This window comes from Phaseolus vulgaris, chromosome 8 (assembly GCF_000499845.2).
Source record: "Phaseolus vulgaris cultivar G19833 chromosome 8, P. vulgaris v2.0, whole genome shotgun sequence".
Classification (NCBI taxonomy): domain Eukaryota; kingdom Viridiplantae; phylum Streptophyta; class Magnoliopsida; order Fabales; family Fabaceae; genus Phaseolus; species Phaseolus vulgaris.
In genome coordinates, this window is record NC_023752.2 from 15,351,236 (window position 1) to 15,373,477 (window position 22,242).

General features: G+C 29.6%; 1 protein-coding gene across 2 annotated transcripts; it reads right to left on the reverse strand.

Moving 5' to 3' along the window:
- LOC137823709 (transcription factor MYB3R-3) lies at positions 1-10,172 on the reverse strand. 2 transcript variants are annotated; one of them, XM_068628944.1, is made up of 9 exons: positions 9,894-10,172; positions 9,285-9,436; positions 9,020-9,071; positions 8,721-8,778; positions 6,257-6,351; positions 6,075-6,178; positions 5,684-5,812; positions 3,948-5,055; positions 1-305 (listed from the first exon to the last, which is right to left on the reverse strand). In XM_068628944.1, the coding sequence occupies exons 2-8, from the start codon at positions 9,431-9,433 to the stop codon at positions 3,960-3,962; spliced, it is 1,683 nt and encodes a 560-aa protein (XP_068485045.1). In that variant the 5' UTR covers positions 9,434-9,436; positions 9,894-10,172; the 3' UTR covers positions 1-305; positions 3,948-3,959. The 2 variants fall into 2 exon arrangements, with proteins under 2 accessions (XP_068485045.1, XP_068485046.1); XM_068628945.1 differs by having other exon boundaries at positions 9,285-9,445; positions 9,894-10,062.
- Between the last annotated feature and the right edge of the window lie 12,070 nt (positions 10,173-22,242).

Sequence of the window (22,242 nt, forward strand, 5' to 3'; positions counted from 1 at the left end):
TTGAAGGAATCTAAGAACATTGATGACATTTGAGAAAATTTATTTGTCCTAAGACAACTGTACAAATCTCTGATAAATACAACTAGCTATATGTATCCACAAGTAAATGAAAATTTCAATTCTTATTCTACACATACCAGACCCCTACTGTTGCTGAGGTGTGATGGAAATGACAGCAAACTATTATGTGGACAAGTGCAAGTCATTGTGACCCGTGCACTGAATTTTCTTTATAATATTGGTAAACATTTCAAACAATTTAGAAAACAATCAGCCAGCTTTAATACCAAGTCCAATCATAATCCCTGCGTCAATTCAGAAGAAATAGTTATTAGGACTCATAACTACTAGCCTGATGATGATTGATCATCAGATAACAAAAACTGCAAGGAAAACACCATCTCCTACCAAAAGAGATAAAGGTAAATAAACCTGCTCAATCATATTGCTAAAGCTATACAAAAAAACCAATAATTCAAAGGACGATGTTTAGATGTTTAATGGTGAGTGGCATGGAACCATTTTATTGTTTGGATGCTTTTCTGATGGAACAAATAAAGAATGATTCCATTTTGTACCCCATAAATCGGAGGAGAAGAACAAGCTTGAAATCTAGTTTAGTCTTTGTGACAGGCTTAGAACATATAAATTGAATGAGGTACTCTCAAGTATTTTGTCGTACAAGTTAATCTGGAATCAACAAACTTAAAGCAAATTTCATTGGACAATTTTCTCTAACAAAATGACAGACAATCTTGGGTTGGAAGCAAAACATATTTTCTAGGAGATGTATGACAATAAAAAACTAAAATATTTGATACACTGTATTTTAGACAGATTTGAACAATATAACTAAATTTTCCAAATTGAGCACTTGAAGATTGCTTGAGAACTTTAAGAGACTGTCTCAATTTACAAACCAACTCAAACTCCTCCCGAGTAACAAAATTAAGGAAGTTGCTCCATGTAGGTGTCCTCCTCCCATATGAAGGAAAACATTCTTAACATCCAATTTGTTGAAGAGGTGAATGGCCACAGTTGGCATAGCAAAGAAGAAATGGACAATAGTCAAATTTGCTAGATGAGAAAAAGTATCACCGTAATCCTAACCATATATCTAAGTATATCTTTTAGCAACCAATCGGACTTTAAGACAATCAACCTAACCATTCGGCCTAACTTTAATGGCATACACTCATCTACAACCAACTATCTTTTGCCCACGTGGTAGAGGAACTGAGTCCATGTGTGATTATGTTTAAGAGATTTCAATAATCATAACTTATTGTCATCCAGGATGATAAAGTGTTACAGTCACAGTTTTAGAATTTTAGTAAAAGACATAGAGGAAATAAATGAGAAGTAGGAAGGAAATAATCTGTGAAGCTTAGATAATTGTTAAAAGGATAAGGATTACAAGTAGAATGAGTTCCTTTTCAAAAAGAATGGGCCAACTGGAATCTTCATTATCAAGGGTCATGGTATTGAGTGACAATGGTGAAGGACTTGCTGAAAAGAACTCATCATGTAAATTGGATGAATCACTGATGATAGGCAACGATGACTCAAGTGAGTTTTTAAGGTGGGAAAGGAACTTGGAGGGTTGGGTACCACTGTCATAAGTATGAAAAAATAAGGGTTCAACCACCGATAAGACATGTAGGACAAAATAAAGACTAGAGAAGAAACATGTCTCTTCAAAAAAGATGAAACTTGCAGACATAGTACTTTCTGTTTCACAAGTATAACAGTGGTACCTTTTTCGGAGGCGAGAATATCCTAGGAACACAATTTGATGGCTCTTGCCAAGAATTTGTCCAGACTTGGAAACATGTCACGTACAAAACACACAACCAAAGACATGGGAAGTAACATGAAATAGAGGTTCATTTCGAAAACAAAATGGATTAAGGAATTTTATTATCGCAGAAGAAGATATTTTATTGATAAGAAAACAAGTTAGTAAGAAAAACATCACCCAACGATGAACTATATTAGCACCAAGTAATAAGAGGTGCATGCAGTTTTAACCAACTGACCATTTTTTCTTTCTACTATACCCATTTTGTTGAAGTGTACAAGAACAAGTAGATTGATGTAACATGTGAGCTCAAAATAGCATAAAAAATCAGAAGAAAAATATTCTTTAATATTATCACTTTAGAAAATTTTGATAGCTATCCAAATTGATTTTTTATTTCATTCAAGAAAAATATAAAGATGGACAAAAGTTTAGGATGGTTTTCATTAAATAAACTCAAGTACATATGAAGTATTCCTAATGACACTAAAAAAATATCAAAATCTAAAAGGTGTAATGTGACTTAGTTCCGGTATGTTAGATTCCAGACCAAAATTAATAATTCTTACCACTAAGTTTTTTTGATAACTATCCAAATTGACTTTTTATTTCATTCAAGAAAAATATAAAGATGGACAAAAGTTTAGGATGATTTTCATTAAATAAACTCAAGTACATATGAAGTATTCCTAATGACACTAAAAAAATATCAAAATCTAAAAGGTGTAATGTGACTTAGTTCCGGTATGTTAGATTCCAGACCAAAATTAATAACTCTTACCACTAAGTTTTTTGAAGTAAATGTTGTAGACCCTGAAAAAAAAATGAGTAGGCAGGTCTACCATATAGACTATCATAAGACCAATAAAAAGGGAGAGAAGCCCCATAGGTTTCAAGAGAACCAACACTTGCATAACATCGGAAAGCTAAGTATGAGGGGTGGAACAAGGATAAGAAAAGTTGTTGAAACTGACAGAGGCGAGATGATGGTGTTTCGGTGATGGGAAGGGAAGGTAGTGCGTGGTCCACATGCGCTTGACTGAGCCACATAGAAAAGTGGCACATGACAAAGCAAGAGAGACAATCAGCCTTTGTGACTGGTCATGTTGCTGTCGGTGGTTGTTTGAGAAAAAGGCAGAGTCCGGATGCAACAGATGACAGTCAAAGACATTGGACAACATGACCTAAGATAGTGGATAGTGGTTTTGGACAATATATACAAAGTAGGATCGACCCGCTCTGGTACCAACTTGAAAGAGTATATATGAGAAAAAGAGTTTGAGAGAGAGATCTCTACAGATTCAAACACACACACATAAATTAGTTGCTTACAATAGAAGCTTAAGAAAAGAAAATGAAAAACATTATAGAGTTTATCCCTAAGATTCTAAGTTACAGATAGATATAGTACAAAATAGCTTTTGCTTAGAAGATAATACAAACTATTCTAACACAACCAAAAATCTGTCTCATTTTGGTTTTTTTTTTTTTTTGGTCGGCAATTGTCTCATTTTGGTTAAAAACATTTTCTAACACATAATGGGCTAATTCAATCATTTTGTGTCTTGCAAAAAGAATCTAGATTGAAATGGGACCACAATTATAGGTCAAAATAAGTAATGTGATATGAAAACGATTATCACAATCAACATTGATAATTTAAAGCATAAATAAACTTTAAGTAAACAAAATGAGATAATCCATTAAATAAGATCTAGTTTGAGCATCTAAAAGTTGTCTTCTCATTTGATGGAGAAACAAGACTTCAACAAATTGTATAAGAAAGACAACTGTGTGAATCAGATAATAAAAATATCCTTTCTGAGATTAAAAAGTAATTAATATCATCAGTTACTAGTGGATTGAATTTGTTTTTTTGGATCAACTTCATCCTACAAGAAAGCTTGGCTTATTCACCAGTGGACAGCCATTTATCTGATGCCTTAACGTTTAAGCAGAAAGATATATAATACAAAGTAATTAATATTATCAGTTACTAGTGGATTGAGTTTGTTTTTTGGATCAACTTCATCCTACAAGAAAGCTTGGCTTATTCACCACTAGACAGCAATTTATCTTATGCCTTAAAGCTTAAGCAGAAAGATAACATAATACATTTAAAAAACAATAATTAGCAATGACTTACAATTTTTGTGCACTATGTGGCAACCAATTTTTTTTCATGGAGACAATCTTCAGTCATGACATTGCTTCTCTTGTCATCATTCTTCTCTTTGTCAAAAGCAAACTCCAGTTGTTTCTCCACTGACTTGACAATCCCAGTTCGCTTGGATCTTAACCTATATGGGGGAGATGCATTGAATGTCTTATTACTGGGAATGTCATTCACATTGCCATGGCTTGCCGGACTCCTGGAGAAATGCCTAGAACCAGAATCATCATTGGTTCTCCCTGTTTCATTAGAAGAACGTGGATCTTTATCTACCTTCAAAACTTTACTAGGACTAGTGAGTGCTTGAACCTCAGTTCTCCTCCTCCTCAATATGGAAGGAGTATTTGGAAAAGTATTGGCAGCCCTTTTCAAAATTGATTCAGGTGTCTCAGTGCATAATTCATCACCCTTCACACGAGGTGGAGTGAAGAAACCAATAGGTGACAAAGTTGGAGTCGAACAAAACTCATTCTGCTGGCAGATATAATTTAAATAAAGAGAATCTATGGGAATTGAACTATGTAACTGTGGTGGCTCATAACACAGAGAACCACAGGTCGGACTTTCTTGCAAAGATGTTCCAATTAAGCTTGTAGTGCTCATGTCACCATTGTTTGTACAATGCTCAAAAGTGGAGTGTCCATTGAATCCGGAATTGTCAGGTCTTGGCCCATAAGTTATTCCCCAATTACCTTTTGACAGTTGTTCTGAGTTGCTACACCTAAGATCAATGTTGGAAGATCCAGGTTTGCATTCGACACAGTCAGAATCAGCAGATTCATTTGCAGGAACACTTGAAGAATCACCAACTTCTCTAACTGTTCCCGAGGACTCAAACTGATTCCTGCTACTGTCATCTAGCTTACTTATGGCTGTAGTTTCAGATGATGTTTCAACAGCTGCATTTAATTCTTTATTTGAATAAACAAGTATTGATTTACTAGCAGAACGTCTAATTGTATCTTTGACAGTAACTTGTGGACTATTCTTGGGAATTGGTGGAAGTCTTCCTGTAGCTAAATAAAAATCTAACTTTTTCTTCAAAGAACTATTCCAATGATTCTTTATTGCATTATCAGTCCTGCAGAAGAAAAATAACAGGCAAATATTAGCATGTGTTGCAATAAATCAAATGGCATGCCATTCCATCACAAAATAAATCTTCTACAAGGTCAGATAATAAACATCGAGTGCCATCCCTCTTACATAACTTATATATTCATTGAAGTATCTTTGGTCATTTTTTTTTTGCAGTCATTCACTCTAGGACTTATTCGAATTATACCATGTAGTGCTTCTCCTAAATATGTTTTGAAGAAAGTTGAACAGCTTAGTCAACTCCTTAAAAGGTGGACAAATCTTCAGAACTTGATGTTCAGGATTAAGTAGCTTTGTTGCATTAATTTTATTTTTTTTCTTTTTTGTTTCACGTTTCCGTCTTACATTAAAAAAAATCCTACTCCCATTTATTTCCCGGTAATATTTTCTAGTCTTAATGAATTTGCATTTTTATTTTAAAAAATATAAGAATATATGAATACTGAAAGAGAGCAAGAGGTACCACCACCACCAGAAAAATAAAGCTGCTTTGGACACTAGCCCAGACTAATACTTCTCAATTCGAATAACTCAAAGATTACATTCCATGATTTTTTTTTCTATGACCTTAATTTCCTTTATAACAACTAAGGAATTAAAAGAAAACAAACCTTCCATGAAGGACCTTAGCTATTTCAGCCCATTTGTTCCCATGTATACGATGAGCATTCATCAGGGCTAATTCCTCCTCCAAAGTCCAGGCATCCTTCTTTATCTCAGGGTTAAGATGATTGTGCCACCTGACAACAGTTTAAAAGGAAAAACCACTATAATCTGAGTAGTCCATATTCAAAGCCAGTCTTTGTAGTCAAATTGTCAGTTTAAACAAAGGGCCACTCACAATAAATTAAGATCTCCAAAAGTTGTGAAGTATGCAAGAAACAAATCTAAAATTATATTTAATGATTCATAAAAAGAGGGAAACATTTATTTATCAATAAAAAGATTCATAAAAGAAGATACAAAGAGTAATAACTTGCACATGATCTTCAGCTAACTTACCGCTCTCGACATTGTTTGCCTATTCGACCGGGTAAAGACTGGGCTATCAAAGACCATTTTGTTGGCCCATATTTTGTCACCAGTTCAACAATTTTATCATCCTCCTGTAAACCAAGTAAAGAGAAGTTATTAATTGAATAAAATTGTAAGAAAATTAATAAAGAAAAGGACTAAGTTTCAACCTCCTGTGTCCAAGGTCCTTTAACAAGTTCTGGATTAAGAACTTTTTGCCATCTATGCAAACACTGGACTTCTGACCTATCAGGAAAAAACTCGGCTGCATTCCACATTTTAAATATATGTCACCAAAATGATCATAGTGTTTTCATGAAACCCACATGACCATTACTAGGTTTATACATATGACAATAGTCCATCACAGAACAAATAACAAATAAACATTATATTGAAAGATGCAAAAACAAGTTTGAAATTTTAGTGGTTTGGTTGTTTCATTCTAACTTTCTGAGCTCTAAAGAAGTGAAAAACTGTGGGAATCCATGTGATATTTCAGGAATGTATATATTTTATTTTATCTTATCATGAAATTAAATTGTAATACCTAATTAGTTAGTAATAAGTGTAAATCCAGAAAACATGGGACTACAGTGTAGAGAAGGCAAAATTTGTTTCCTTAATTAATGTACAGACCAGTATATATAAACTGATTGGTATTTTCATGAAACATGTATACCAGCCCAAATTTTTTAGATGGTGATAGAGCTTTTCCAAACTAGGTTGGACCAATTGATTGGTGAAAGAAAAAGAAAGAGAAGTACAGACAGTGGAAAAGAATTAAAAAAACAAGGATTCACTTCTCAAGGGAAAACACCCTTCCAAGGAAATGTTCACTTTGCAACTGAAATACAGCTGTCTGTTAGAAATTTCATAATCCCTCGCCACTATCTTCCCCTCTTATTTATACTACCCTCCTAATCACTTATTACTTGTCTTATTCCTTCTAGAGTATACCTTTTTGATACTCTCTCTTCCCGTCCCCTGACAGACTACATCTCATGTACCTTCTACTGAAACCCTAAAATCCTTCCAAAGTCAATTTGCCTTCAGTGCCAATAATTCTCTGCTTGTCATTCTCCTTCCGATAGGCAATCATGACATGATAATTTCTTCTTCCAGTTACATATATGCACCGGTTTATCAATGTGTAACCTACAAACTTTGATCATGTGGTGTGGGCTTTGCTAAGTATCTGTTCTGTGTATTGGCTGAATTCGAAGAACTATAAAAGATGGTCTCAACTTGTCTGTACAGTGTTGAAAGGAAAAGGAAATCAGATTCACCTAACTACTAACCGGCCTATCAATGTTGACCCTAAGTTTGCAGCATGGGATAGAAGACTCCATGATAACAGCTTGGCTCTGGAATTCAATGATCCCAGAAATTAGAGACACTTGCATTGTTCTCAACACTGCAGATGAAACATGGGATGCAATAAACCTATTCCAAAGTCAAAGAGGCTGTTCAAGTATAAGAAATATAGTGGATAACAGTAGTGACGAAACAAGGGATCAAAACAGTTATTGAATGTCACAATCAACTGAAGTCTCTATGGATGATGATATAGATCATTATAAAGTGATAAAAACTAAATGCTCTGATAACGCAACAGTTCTGAAGAAAATTATTGAGCATAACTGAATACTTCCTTGTTGGTATTAATTCCAGCTTTACTAAATCAGAATTCAAATTTTGGGAAAACAACAAACTAAATTTTCAGTGACGTGCTGACTATTTCACAATGTGAAAGACAGCAGGAGTTTAATGTCAGATACCCCAACTATTGACAGTTCAGCTATGGTGGCTGGCGTATTGAAGTGGTTTCAAAAACATGAAAATAGAAGAATGATGGATTGTGAGCACATGCACCTACTGCACATTACACCCAAGAGAAATGATGGAAAGTGCATCGAAAACCTCTTATTATCAAGAATGGGGACAATGCAAAGAAGAAAGGACATGCTCTTGTTGCTGTTGCTGGAACTAACAAAGAGAATAAGCCTGAAAATCAACAAACTAATCAGGAAGGGATACAAAGGGTTGGAAGCCTAAACCAACAGGTACTTATTTGTTTTGGCATATTCAGGTAAGCTCCCATTCCCATTTCGATTAAATATCTCTGAACTACCTTCAACCCAGTTATGGATATTGGATTCATGAGCAACAGACCACGTGACACTGGTCCAAACACTTCACATATTCACCTTGTCCCAGGAATGAAAAAACTACCAGTGCAGACAGTATTGTTGTAACTACAGTTGGTTGAGAATCTTCATTGGGAGATGCGTGAGCTAGAGCTATACACAAGCATGTACCATTAAAGCAATAAAAGAAGCACATTTTTTAGCTTGTTAATATGAATGTACAGTTTCCCTCTACTGTTCATACAAATGTAATCAATGAATTATTAATTTCATTGATGATTGCCCACATGTTGCTTGAATGTGTTTCATTTCCTCGTATACATAATCAATCTTAGAGTGTATTCCATTTCTTCTATGAATTTGAAAATCACATATAAAGGTCATTAGTGATTTATTGAACCAGATGTCTCGAAAAAAGTAATTCAGCAATAACAAGTTATGTCAGAACTCCGAAGGACTAACTGCGGTAACTATTAACAAATACCTATTTTCTTCCAACTTTTTCCCTTAAAAACTGCCACAGCATTCCTTAATGTTTCATCCTGCATCATGTTAAATAAAATATTAAGAAAAATAATAATAATTTTTGTTATGATTAACTTCTATAAGACCAGCAATAATTGAAAGGACAAGCATAACAATTTTGAACTAGACTTGCACAGAAATAAAATCAACTGAGTTGAATTCACTATTTAATCAGCTTGCTAACAACCAAGAACATATCTAACCAAAAAAATTGATGATTAAAAAATCAGCATCTGTCTCCAATGAGTAAAGACTAACCTCCTGTGCTGTCCAACCACCCTTAGCACGCCTGATAGGACCAGTGGTCCGCCTGTGCCAAAAACATTCATGTAACAAAAGTCAATGCATATATAACACAGCAAGGATTCATTGTGGAGAAAATTTTCCACAGTATGAAGGGAATCAGTCACTCCACATAGGTATAAAACATGCAGCAAAGAAAACTGCCATCAAGGTAGAGCATAATGATCACAGTTCATGACTGATACTGCAATGAAAAAGTAAAGAACTTAACGGATGTTACCGATGGGAAGGTGATGTGGATGCAGGGCTACATATCCCAGGAGACTTGTGAATTGCACTGCCACTGCCTTCAGAAACAGAGGAGCAAGAAGCAGCAGTAGACTGCTTATTCTCCAGGCAACACTCCTCCGATTTCACCACCTCAGCCATATCCTTCAAGAGCTCAAAATCATAATAAACAAACCATAGCTCATATCCTTAAAAGAAAATTTGTTAAAAGAAAAAAAAAACAAAGCATAAATTCTCAGAACAACCCACCGTACACCAACCATCAAAACATCATAAAAACCCAGCTCAAATTGAAAATTTTCTAAACTTTCACAGTGAAAGACAAATTTAAGCAGAAGCCAGATCTTAAAATCTATTATCAGATCAAAACCTTCAATACCCCCTCCCCAAAAGAATTCTCACACGAAACATGGTAACGCTCCACTCAAACAAAATCTATTCGGAGTCTTTGTAGCAAAAGGAAACGGAAAGACTCGATCAAATCAATAAAAGGAAATTAACATCTGAATTTGGCAGAATAAATAAAAAACGGAAACAGATAAGAAATAAAAATAAATCGAGAAAAAAAAAAGAATCGTGATTTCTCCCAACAGTGAAGTACCTATGCTTGCAGAGAAGTGGCGGGAATCGAAGTGAAGCTCATAGAAGAGAAACCACGATGGCTTCTCTATCTCTCTTCTCTGAGCTAAGGTTTCGAAAAATCCTCGAACGTTGAAACAATGGAAATTGAAATTTAGTTTTAAAAAAAAATAGAATTTTATTTATTTACTACGTAAATGAGTGTATGTGTGACGAATATACACATAACCATAATAATAACAATATATAATAATAAATGTTGGAGCACCGACGTAACGTCGCGTGAATTACCGTTAGGGGTGCGGGCGTTGTTTCAGAGCCCGTCATTTAACGGCTGTTGTGAACGTTACCTAGGGGAACAAAAGTTTGAAACTCAAACGGCACTTAAGGCGTGACGGCGATAAAGGTCGAACAAGTTTCGGCCGTTGGATAAGAGGAGTGGTAGGGATTTGAGGTATAAGAAAAAAACTTCTAACTAGTTGTTAGAAGGTTAAAAAAATATATTAATTATTGATAACTAAAATAATAATATATTATAAAATAATAATATATTAGGTTTGGATGATAGCAACTATTAAAAGAAAGGGTTGTCATAAAATACATTTGTTATTTATGTAATAATTTATATAATAATACTTTTTATTTTTATTATTTTTCAAATGATATTTTATATTTTTTTTTATATATTTTTTCTTCAAATAAATAAATTTATTATACAATTTAGTCTGTATATATTATTTTTTATTATAAAATTTCCTCTAAAATAACGAGGATGTACCTACACAAATCCAATTCAGTAAATAGAAAAAAAATAGATAATCCTATTATATGTTTACTTTATTAAAATAAATAAATAAATGTTTTATATGAGAAATAAATAGGTGTGTCTTTTGTACTAATTGTGACAAACATAGATTTATATTGTTAATTCCTTTTTATACACTTAATTTATTATGAAGTTTACTTTGGAGACAATAGTTCACTAATTTTCCATGCATGTGAACATTTACTGATGGAAAAAATATCATTTGTGTTAGAAGTATTGTCATTAAAACTATTAATTAGTGAAAGTCACATAGCATGAATTAAATATTGTAGGACATTTGTGGATTATGTTAATCAAGAGAAAAGAATGTATTAAGTTAAATTCCATATTAAACATGTTGATGAAAAAGAGTATTGTACTGAAAAATCACACTAAAAGTAGTCATACAATTTCTCTCATGAAAATTATTTATCATGAAAGTTTCAAGAACATGGTGACAAAAAAAATAATGGTTAACACTTAAACCATTTAATTTACAAATATTTCTTACATAAATTTAAATTTATGCTTTATTAGTTAAAATTAACAAACTTGATTGAATGTAGATAACTTATTAATATGATTAATTATTTTTTTAAGAGATTATTTATTTAATTACCATCAAAATCTAAGAATTAATTTATTGATATGTTGTTGGGAATTTGGGTTTATGAATGGATAAAACATAATTATTGAAAGGATAATTTTTACTAAATCAGTCTAGCTTCTTGATGAAGATAAGGTTTACGAAAGTTTTTTAAAAAAATGTATTAATAACTGGGTGACTCAAAAATATTTAAGAACTAATCTCTTTTTCTTTTGGAAGGTAAGAATATTAATCTTATAAAAGTTCTTTTATAACCATGTTTTTAATAAAAAAAATATCTACCAGTTTTATTGATAATTAATCTTCATTATCAAGTTTGAACAATCCTTTTTAGTAAAATATTATCTCTCAATTATTTTATTTGCAAAGTTTAAATTTAGGTGGTAAGTGAACGATGTTGAACTAGTTTAACTGATTTAATAATTGAAACAGCAAAGTTAACTATCTTAAACATACTAGATAATATAATATGCAAAATATCTAAAAAAAATAAATATAGAGTCAACCATACTAAATATATCATGTTACTCACTCTTGTATCTAAAATAAAAAATATTTAAAACATCAAAATTGAAACCTTCTAAATTAAAATTAGGTATTCTACACACACAAAATACTTAGTGAAAAATTACCCATTAAATTCACAAAGTATAAATATTCATGAACTTATCTGCAATTTTTTTTAAGCTTTTTTTCTTTCACTACCAAATAACATAATTTATTTGTGTAAAGGAAAAGTAGCTCTAAGCAAAGTGTTTAAAAGTATCTCTAGTTCTAAGGAAAAGTAGCTCTACCAATATGATTATTTTAATAGTTACATCTAAGATGGTTTATGATTTTTGTTTGTATATAATAGAAGATAGATTCTAGGAATAATTAGAGAAATAACTCTATATTATGTTTATATTATACGAGTGAACTTTATTCAGTTATTATGATAAAATATAATGATCATCACCATTGAAAAATAACCTTATATTATACGAGTGAACTTTATTCAGTTATTATGATAAAATATAATGATCATGACCATTGATTTTATTTGTCATTATCTAGAAAGAGAATGGAAGTTGCTCTATTGTATGAAAGTACATTTCAACCATGCTAAATGAAGCAAACTTCTGTATTTTATCATGTTATTGGTTTATAAAATTGTGTATATATAATTAATATTGAATGTATAAAATAATTCCTTGTGTTTTGTCTTTAGTGTGATCATTCACCATTAAAGTTGATGATGCGTTAATTTTAGTTATATTTCTTTTACAAAATTTTGTTATAGATTGTAAATTGTTTATTGAAATTAAACACTTTTTATTTTGGAGACCTTGATTTTTTACCAATGATTTTGTATCAAACTTAATAAGCTTATTAGGCTTAATTACATAAAAAAAATATTTATTTGTAACTATTTTACAATTAAAGAAAATTTAAATCCTATATTTTCAGTTTAAGAAATAAAAAATAAAGAAACTAAACAACTATTTTTGTGAGTAATATTTTTTCTTATCATGCTTCTTCTTATCCTTTTTTAAATGTTGTGTTCTTACTCTTTTCCTTGTCTTCACTCATAAACTTATCATCTACTCCTTTTGGAGAAAAATTTTCCTTGAATTTGTAAAGCCTACATCAAAAGGATTAAGATCACACATTAAATGTGTTACGAACTAACTATGTAATCATGTGATACATCTAACTCATATGCATTATTATTTATTATTTTTAGGGCCTGGAAATGTTTATCACTGCTTGGTTGACGTTTGAACTTCCTTTAAGAGGGAAATATTTCCTTTCTCAAGTAACCAAACCCAATCTCGTGGTTCAATGATGACTTCCTTTCTTCCTTGATTGACATGTTTAGACTTATAATCAACCTTCTCTCCATTTGGACTTTTACTTAGTATGCAATTATTTAACAAATTGTGAGTTTTCAAATCCATCATTGCATAATATAAAGTTAAAGTTTGGAAGATGTATAAAATCAAGAGGTGTTAAGGAATTGAACCCATATGCAACTTCAAAAGGAGAATGGGAAGTTCTGGTGGTGACTACTATATTGTATGCAAACTTTATGAGCTAAGAGGTATTCCTACTCTCTTGGCTTCCTAAATATCATGCATTATGATAGTTAAGATAAAGTTCTATTAACCATTTTTGTTTGACCATCAGTTTGGGAATAACAAGTAGTATAAAAGAAAAGTTTAGTTCCAAGTTTTCTCCATAAGGTCCTTGATAAAATGTTTGTCATATTCAATTTTCAAGTAAAAATAAGCTCCTCCCTAATGTAGTATAGGGTCAACCTAGGTCAATCCAAGGAACATAAGTGCATTAAGTTCATTTGAAGAATTTATTTCTTAGCAAATTAAGTATTGGGGGTTTGAAAGATGTTTAGGATCAAAAACAAATTACAACATAAACAAGAAAAAAATAGTACAAAGTAAACTGCCTAATGACAATCATTTATCATACCGTTTACCAACATTTCAACTATAGAAACTGAATTGTGTATCATAATTAGATGAAAACTAGAATTGTGAATAAAAAATTGGAAATAAATTGGCAAAAACTAAAATTACAGTGCAGAAACAAAATAGAACATGTATTTGATGGTTAAATTAAAATTATGTTAGACGATTCAAGTAATACATGAATGTAAAGTGAATTAAAATTACAATCCAAATTTAAAACAAAAGGTAAAGTGTTGAACAACGTGTTTTGATGTCTCCCAATCCAAGATGAACGCTTGAAGACTGTGTTGTTGGTTTTTTATGTGTGTCTAATAGTCTTTAAATTGTTAATCCACTCTTTAAGATGATCCAATGTTAATTGAATCTTAATCCTTTTGAAAAGATGATTTTTCTAAAGAGTGTGAAATTTCAACCTGTTGAAATGTCTATTCAATCGATTGTTTAACACTTAGTGGCTTTTAAAATGGGTTTGAAAAGCTTGGCTTTGTTTTGACTTTGCTATCAAACTAATTCAACCGGTTGTTTCGAGAATTCAACTGGTTGTTTTTTTCTGGAAACCTTAACAGAATTCTGTTAGGATGTTTCAATCTGTTTTAAATGATTCCAACAGCTTTTGGTTCTTGATTTAACTGTTTTGACCATCTGATTGGAGTATAAAAAGGCTGTTTTATGCTCCTATGCATTAACTAAGAAAGATAGATCAATCAAAAACAATTTTCAAGATTTCAAAGAGCTTTTGGATCATCTCAAGTGTGGAATAAGATTCTCTTGTAATTATGAACTTTAATCTTTGATTTACCCAGGTGTATTTTTTTTCTCTTCTATGAACATTGTATTTCTGTGTGTTCTGGTGTGCTGCAGTTTCTGAAGGTGTTTCTGAAAACTGTGTGGTTGGCCAAAAGTGGTGTGTGTTCTTGAAGGGTTCAAGATCATCACTTTTGGTGTGTGATTTGTAATCTAGGTTTGATTACATAGTGAATTCGCAGTGGTTAGTTGAGGACTGAATGTAACTCTTGGTTAAGAGTGAACCAGTATGAACATCTTGTGTGAATTTCTCTATCCCTACACTCATTAAACTGTTTTATCTTTGGTTTTCAAATCTGTTGGTATAAACAAACGATTGTTTCGTGAAAACAATAGGTTGATTTTTTGGAATCAAGTTTAAAAACAATTTTCTATTTGGCTTAACATATTTTCCATTGATTAATTCTTCATAACTTTTTACTCTGCCTTCAATACTTGCAAAAATCTTTCATGAACAATTCACTCCTCTCTTATTTAAGGCCTCTAATTCTAACATAAAACACATATGAATTTGTGAAATGTAAAACAAGTGTAACTATCTACCCTAAAACCATAAACCTTAAATCCTAAACTCTAAACCATAAACAACATAAATGTAGAATGCAAAAACTGTAAACGAAAAGAACTGTAATCAATAGAAATTAAAAGGAAACAAAAAGACTACAAGCGAGACGACACCGTCTAATGAACTAAAACTGTAAAAAATGAGAAATAGAAAACAAAGCATGACTGGAATTTATATTATAATTGAAATGAATTAAGTGCATAAACTAAAAATGTAAAACACATAATTGTAAACAAACAAAAATTAAAAGGAATCGCAGTAAAGAAAATAAAATTTCATTCAAGAAATGTGCAATAATAAATATAAATCATGGTCAAGTTATCTTCAACCTTGAATGCGAGAAACCCATATTTGGATTCATTGTTTAATGAAGAAAACACATAACCAAACAATAAAAAAAAATGATTCTTAAACAAGAACTAAATTCTAAAACGATTTCAAAGAAGAAAAAAAATTTGAAATGGAGCATCGTCTAATACAATTTCGTATTTGTTGTTATCCATTTTCATAATTCAATCAACTTTCAAATCTAAATTCACAAATTAGAAAGCATAAAATGAGATAAAAGTGTAAAGAGTACAAGAGAAAACATGAGACAAAGAAGAGAGAAAATGAAGAACTCGGATGATCAAAAGTATAAACTGAATAAAACTAGAAAACCAAGAATAACTAAAAACTGAAATGTAAATGGTGAAGTTGTTTATTGATTGTTATTATTTAGCAGTCAAATTAGAATGATTCTAGCGTAAACCATCTAACTAATGTTAAATCGTCTTCGTGAGAAAGATGATAGTATGGCCAAATGATCCTAAATCATCTCCCAATGAGTCCAATAATAAAATTAGTAAACCAGTCATAAATTTTTACCAAATAGAACTACATAACTCTTATTAAAAATAAACTTACAGAATACTTAATACATGTTTATTACATAAAACATACAATAATTTACAAAATAAAATATCTACATAAACGAAACTACAAAAATTAAAGTATTACAAGTAGCATTCACTTATTTTTATAGCAGCATTGACACGCACTTATCAATATAACAACACTAATGATTCCAAGAAATTTTACCAAAAATTATATTAAATGAAAATTATGTTAATTATCACTGACAATGGTTAAATAATAAGAATTATGATAATATATTATTTAACAATATCAGCACCTTCTTATTAAATTTTCAATCAACTTATTTATTTATGAATTATATCTTTGCCTATTAACCTTAATATTATAATATAAATATGTTTCTAAAATTGAGTTTTAAGCATGGTATATGGGTCCCACAAACAAAGGGGACCATATTCTCTGATGCTCAAATTAAAATGAGAAGTGACTCTCAAATTCACTCTGCAAACCCAACGGTCATATCTTAAATCCAAAAATTGTATCTAATAACAAGAACTAAGAAAACAGAAATTGAAGATCATGTAAACCAAAAATTTATCTAATAGTAAGAATTAAGAAAATAGAAATTGAAGATAATGTAAATCTAAATGAGAAACTGAAATGCATTCTAAACAAAAACTTGTATTAACTACATAAATAAAATAAAAAAACAAAAACAAACACTACAAAAAATCATTAAATAAAAACTAATTTTAGAGAAAAAATAATTAGTTACTATATTAATTAAAAAAATTAGTTTTTAAATTAATTTATATTATTGTTAAATAGTTTCTAAATTGGTATCTAATTAGCTACCAATATTTTTTCTACCAAATTTTGAAATCTAAATAATTGATAGTTAAAACCTTGGTAGCTAATTAAATACCAATTTAGAAACTATTTAACAATAATAAAAACTAATTTAGAAACCAAAAAATTATTTTAGTCTTTGGTCTCTAATTTAGTCATTATAAGAACTAACTATTTTTTTTTATCTAAAATTAGTTTTTATTCAATAATTTTTTTTACTGAAAATTTAGTAATTAAAAGCTGAAATTGAAATAAAAAAACAGAAAATAGAAAAAAAAAACTATGCTTCCATTTTGAAACTCATCAGTAATCCATAGAAATAGACGTAAAAATATATTAAAAATCATTTGAAATGTTTTCTTTTAAATACATGGTTTTAAATTTAACAGGAGGTTAAAATAGTAAACTTTTGTATTACAAACCCATGAACTTAAGTCTATTGTTTGGTCTATTGAAACCAATAGAAACAAGTGGATTAGCCCATTTTTACCACAAATTTCATATATCCTAGTAGTAAGATGTGCCTTACCCTTATGACATGATAAGTTTAGTGTAAAGGATAAGTTTAAGAATATTTTTCTTTATTCTTTTCCAGTTGTAACCTTTAAAATTGCAATAATTAAAAACATTTATTTTATAAATTATCTTTGTCCTTTTATATAAAGGTTTGCCTATATTACAACCACTTCTCTCACATCTTCCTCACAATTTCCTACAACAAGAGAAAGAAAGGTCTAAGGTAAGTTTTTTTTCTCCTCTTATCTTCTTTATTATTTAAATTCTTAGTCATCTAGTTTCATTCAATTAGAGTTGGAGTTAAGATTCATTCCTTCATATCCTTTAACTCCTACTCTATAAATTGATTTTCTCTTTTTTAAAGCTTATTGTGAAGCAACTTAAATAAGGAAATACGTCATTGTAAGCCTTCCATTTCAATCTTAGATTTTCATTTACTTCATTAGGGTAAGAGGGTCAATCCCAATCTCTAAATTATTTTGACAAATATTTCTCCAAGTATACAATTTGTCCAGTTCTTTTCTACATTTGTATGCACATCATTTTCAAATTATGAGTTCATAAATAAATTCATTGGGTATGAAAATCTAAGGTTAGGTTAAAACATCACCTCATTTGAAATTTTGTAGAAAAAATTTATAAATAAAACAAGTTTGTTGGTTTAGTTATAAAATGCTTATGCGAGAATTATGTTTTTTTTGGTTGTTGTTTTGAACTTAATTTTTTGTAACCTTGTTTACTATTTTTAAGTCAAATAATGCATGAAGAATTTAAATGTATACACAAAATACTAAAATATGTGCTTTGAATTTTAAGATTGTAGTATAATTTGATAAATTTTTGTTGCAATTTGGAATGACTTTGATTACCTCCAATTTCTTGCACATTGATAATTTGATATCATATATGTATTTGGATGAACTATATTTGTTGACTAGTAATTTTGATTGTTGAAATGTAATTGTTATGTTGTCGAAGTTTTTATTAATAAATTTCAATTGCATGAAAAATTAATGTGGGAAGATTATCACAAGATAAAATATGATAGAGATTTAAAATAAATTACAATGAATATTTTAAGAATTGTATGGATAGTTATAGATATACATTGGGTATAAAATCTTGAGAAATGTCAGGTAAACCTAGAGAAATATAGGGTGATGATATGCTTACCCTGGATTAATGTACAAAATTAGTAGAGTATATTAAATCACATGCCATATACTCTATTCTTGACTATCCTCTTAACTATAATTTTATACCAAGAAGGTGGGGTGGCGCGCACATTATATATGTGGGAGCCTACAACCTACTTAAATAAGTTATAATGACAGTATTTAAGGGTCCTAAATACTTAAATAATGATTATGATAGGAGTTTGATGATGGATCTGAACTTAAAATATTAGAATATGATTACTAAAAGATGAATAACTGAAAGGGTCAAACTTTTGAACATAAAATACATGGATTTATAGCAAAATTTTATGTTATTTGCTATAAATGAGTTTGTGATTAACTTGATTTATTTTGGGTGTGATTTGTTATGATTCATGATTTCAATATTTTCTTTTAGAAGTTGTTTCAATCAATTGCAAATTTATTTTACTAATTATGCTGTAAAACTTTGAGATATATGGTAAAGTTTTACAGGTAAGGGAAAGACTCACCCTTACTTACTTTCTTTATTTAGAGCAAGAGAACAAGAACACAAACGTTAACAATGAGATTAGTTCACACTGATTTTTGTATGAAATATACGACTTTAGCCTTGTTAAATGAAAACTTATAGCTAATAAAGCTTAATTTATTTTGTGATGTATGTTAAATTAAGTTACTTTATTTTAAAATTATGAGTAATATATATATATATATAACATATGCTTTTGTTCCGTTAAACAAAGTATTTTGTGAGGCTAATGCTTTCAAAAATTATCTTTTATACTTTGTTGAATTTTATAGAATAATTATAATCTTACAAATTAAAATTGATTTTTTTAAACTTTAGGAATAAATATTGAATCAATTTTATGATAAAAAAATGGGAGAATTATTTTAGTGAATAAAAAGACAATTATTTGATAAACTTAATTTCCTAGTTTTTCTAATAATTGTGAAATAAGAAGAAGACACAATGGTGTTACATGTGATTTTTTATCTAATCAAGAGTGATTTTGTGTAATCAGTTTGATTATAATAAAATCTTTTAGAATTTTTAAAGGAGAACTAGATATAATTTAGTTTGAATGAATAATTACAAAAACAAGTTTTCATTGTTATTTTTGTTATTTGTTTCTATTACACTTCTACATCCTTCCAGAGGTGTATGCAAAAACATTTTGGAACCTTTTTGAACATTAGACACTAAGATCATATCGTTTACTCATATCTATCTTCTGAAAAGCTTTGAGAAAAAAATTAAATTCTTTATTCAACCCCTTTTAGAGCTCACACGTTATTTTAATATTTACCAGTTCAATTTTGTCAAATGTAATTAATATATCGTCACGTAGTCTAAATTAGGGTTGTATTTATTTTGTGATCATAATTGCATTATGGTTGTTCTGCCCAAAAGTCAAAAGACAACCAAGAGCAAATAACTCGAGTAATATAAAATAATAATGAATACTTTAGTTTATACTGATTCACCTAAACCTATGATACGCCTAGTTCTCTTTTTTTAATCGTAAAAGATTTCACTAATCAAAACTTGATTAGAAATATTGCATGTCATTTCTGGCTACAACAAGTACACAAAGTCACTCTTAGTTATCTACTAATCTCCTCATAATATTAAGCATGAGTATATAATTCACTTTTAGCTAAGTATACAAAGTCACTCTTAAATATATAACAAAAGTTGTTTTGAAATATTCCAAGGAAAACTCTCAATGAGATGATATACAAATAATCTTCATAGCTCTAAAGGTTAATTTCATTAGTGTGAAGGATTTTACAAACAAAGCACTCTATTAGTGATCCAGTATATGAGATATTTTTATAACCACTAAGAATTATGTGAATTTGCATGCAAAGTTCAAATAATAGGTGTATGTTTACTTATTCATATGTTCATTAGCTCATTAGTGTTTTTTTTTATGAGGAAACTTCCTTTTATAGAGGTCCTAAATTGAACCCTTGTACTTGATGCTCTCACTTGTTCTTATGTCAAAGTCTTTTCAAAATATGCTTGACTTTATATTAACACATTTTATTGTTGTACTTAAAGTGTTATGTAAATGACAATTTTTTCTCTAAATTTTCTTTATTCTTCGAGAAAAATTAAATTGAGCAAACAAACTTAAATGGTTGTTCACTTGTGACAAAATCAACTTTATGATGTGTTTTAGTGAACTTGGGACTCTTAGAAGATCTTCATATTTAATCTATGTGTTTTGATGATGTACACATATAAAAGACTTCATTTATTCTTTTTCTCTTGTATTTTGTCTTTACAAGGTCATACTTCATCTACTCTCTTAAATAAGTCTTGTTCATTTATACCTCTATATACACCCTTTGTATGGATTAGGCTTTGTTAAACTCCACTTTGTGCTTCAACTACTCTTCATTTATTCTTCTTAGTCTTAAAAGGCTTTTATATTTATATCATTAGACAAATCATTAAACATACTAAAATATATGATATTATTTGTTATTATCATAATTGTGAATGTATTAAATAACTCTCAAATTTAAAATTTAAATTTGTATCTATGTGAAATTTCATTTATTCCTTAACATCCATTATCCACAAGCATTTATTAAAGGTAAATATTTAGTATTTGTTGCAAAATTTACGTATAGATAGATATATGTGAAAGGAAATTGTTTTATCATCCTTACGTGTTAGTCTTCCTCCTATTTTGCATTATTCTTCTCTCTTTTAAGTTCCCATCTTTATTAAACTTATAAGATATACAATGTGTCCATTTTGGGAAAATTTATGAAATTTTCTAGAATTATTTTATCATCTATCAAACTAATTAATTATAAGAAACTAATGCCACCATGAGATCTACACCCAAAAAATACTTCAAAGATTAGTTATCTTAATATATTTAAATATGTTAACTAATACTAATTTAATCAATTAAGAATATCTTTATGTGTTTGATTGGTTAAAACTTTCAGTCTACTTTTAAATTAGGTAGAAAATTTTATTAAGTAATCTAAATATACTAAAATTAAGACAAAATTTTAAAAATTCTAATAAACACTTTTCCAACTTTAGGTTTTATCAGAATTTTTTTCAAAAGTTAAGTTCTTATAAAATTTCTATATTTTTTATTGAAGTTTTTATATCTTAACCAGATATATTATTAACCTATTATGCAAATTATAAATCATTACAATTCTCTAGCAGTCAAACTACAACACTGCATACGAACAATAAAATTATTCAAGGGAAATATCTATCACTGAAGTAATAAATTTTTACCAAATACAACTACATAACTCTTATTAAAAATAACCTTATAGAATAGTTAATACATGTTTATTACATAAAATAAAAATAATTTTCAACAACAAAATCTAACAAAAGCTAAAGTATTACAAGTAACATTCACTTACATTTATAGCAGCATTGAGACGCACTAATCAATATAACAACACTAATGATTCCAGGAAATTTTACCAAAAATTATATTAAATGAAAATTATGTTAATTATCACTGACAATGGTTAAAGAAAAAAAATATTATTATAATATATTGTTTAACAATATCAGCACCTTCTTATTAAATTTTCAATCAACTTATTTATGAATTATATCTTTGCCTATTAACCTTAATATTATAATATAAATTTGTTTCTAAAATTGAGTTTTAAGAATGGTATATGGGTCCCACAAACAAAGGGGGCCATTTTCTATGATGCTCAAATTTAAATGAAAAGT

Excerpts from the sequence above, each read along its gene's own strand:
- LOC137823709 (XM_068628944.1), bottom strand. The coding sequence starts at position 9,433 with ATGGCTGAGGTGGTGAAATCGGAGGAGTGTTGCCTGGAGAATAAGCAG. Across the intron at positions 6,352-8,720 it reads AAAAAGTTGGAAGAAAATAG|CCGAGTTTTTTCCTGATAGG; the intron begins GTATTTGTTAAT and ends TGTGGAATGCAG. Across the intron at positions 6,179-6,256 it reads AAGGACCTTGGACACAGGAG|GAGGATGATAAAATTGTTGA; the intron begins GTTGAAACTTAG and ends CTTGGTTTACAG.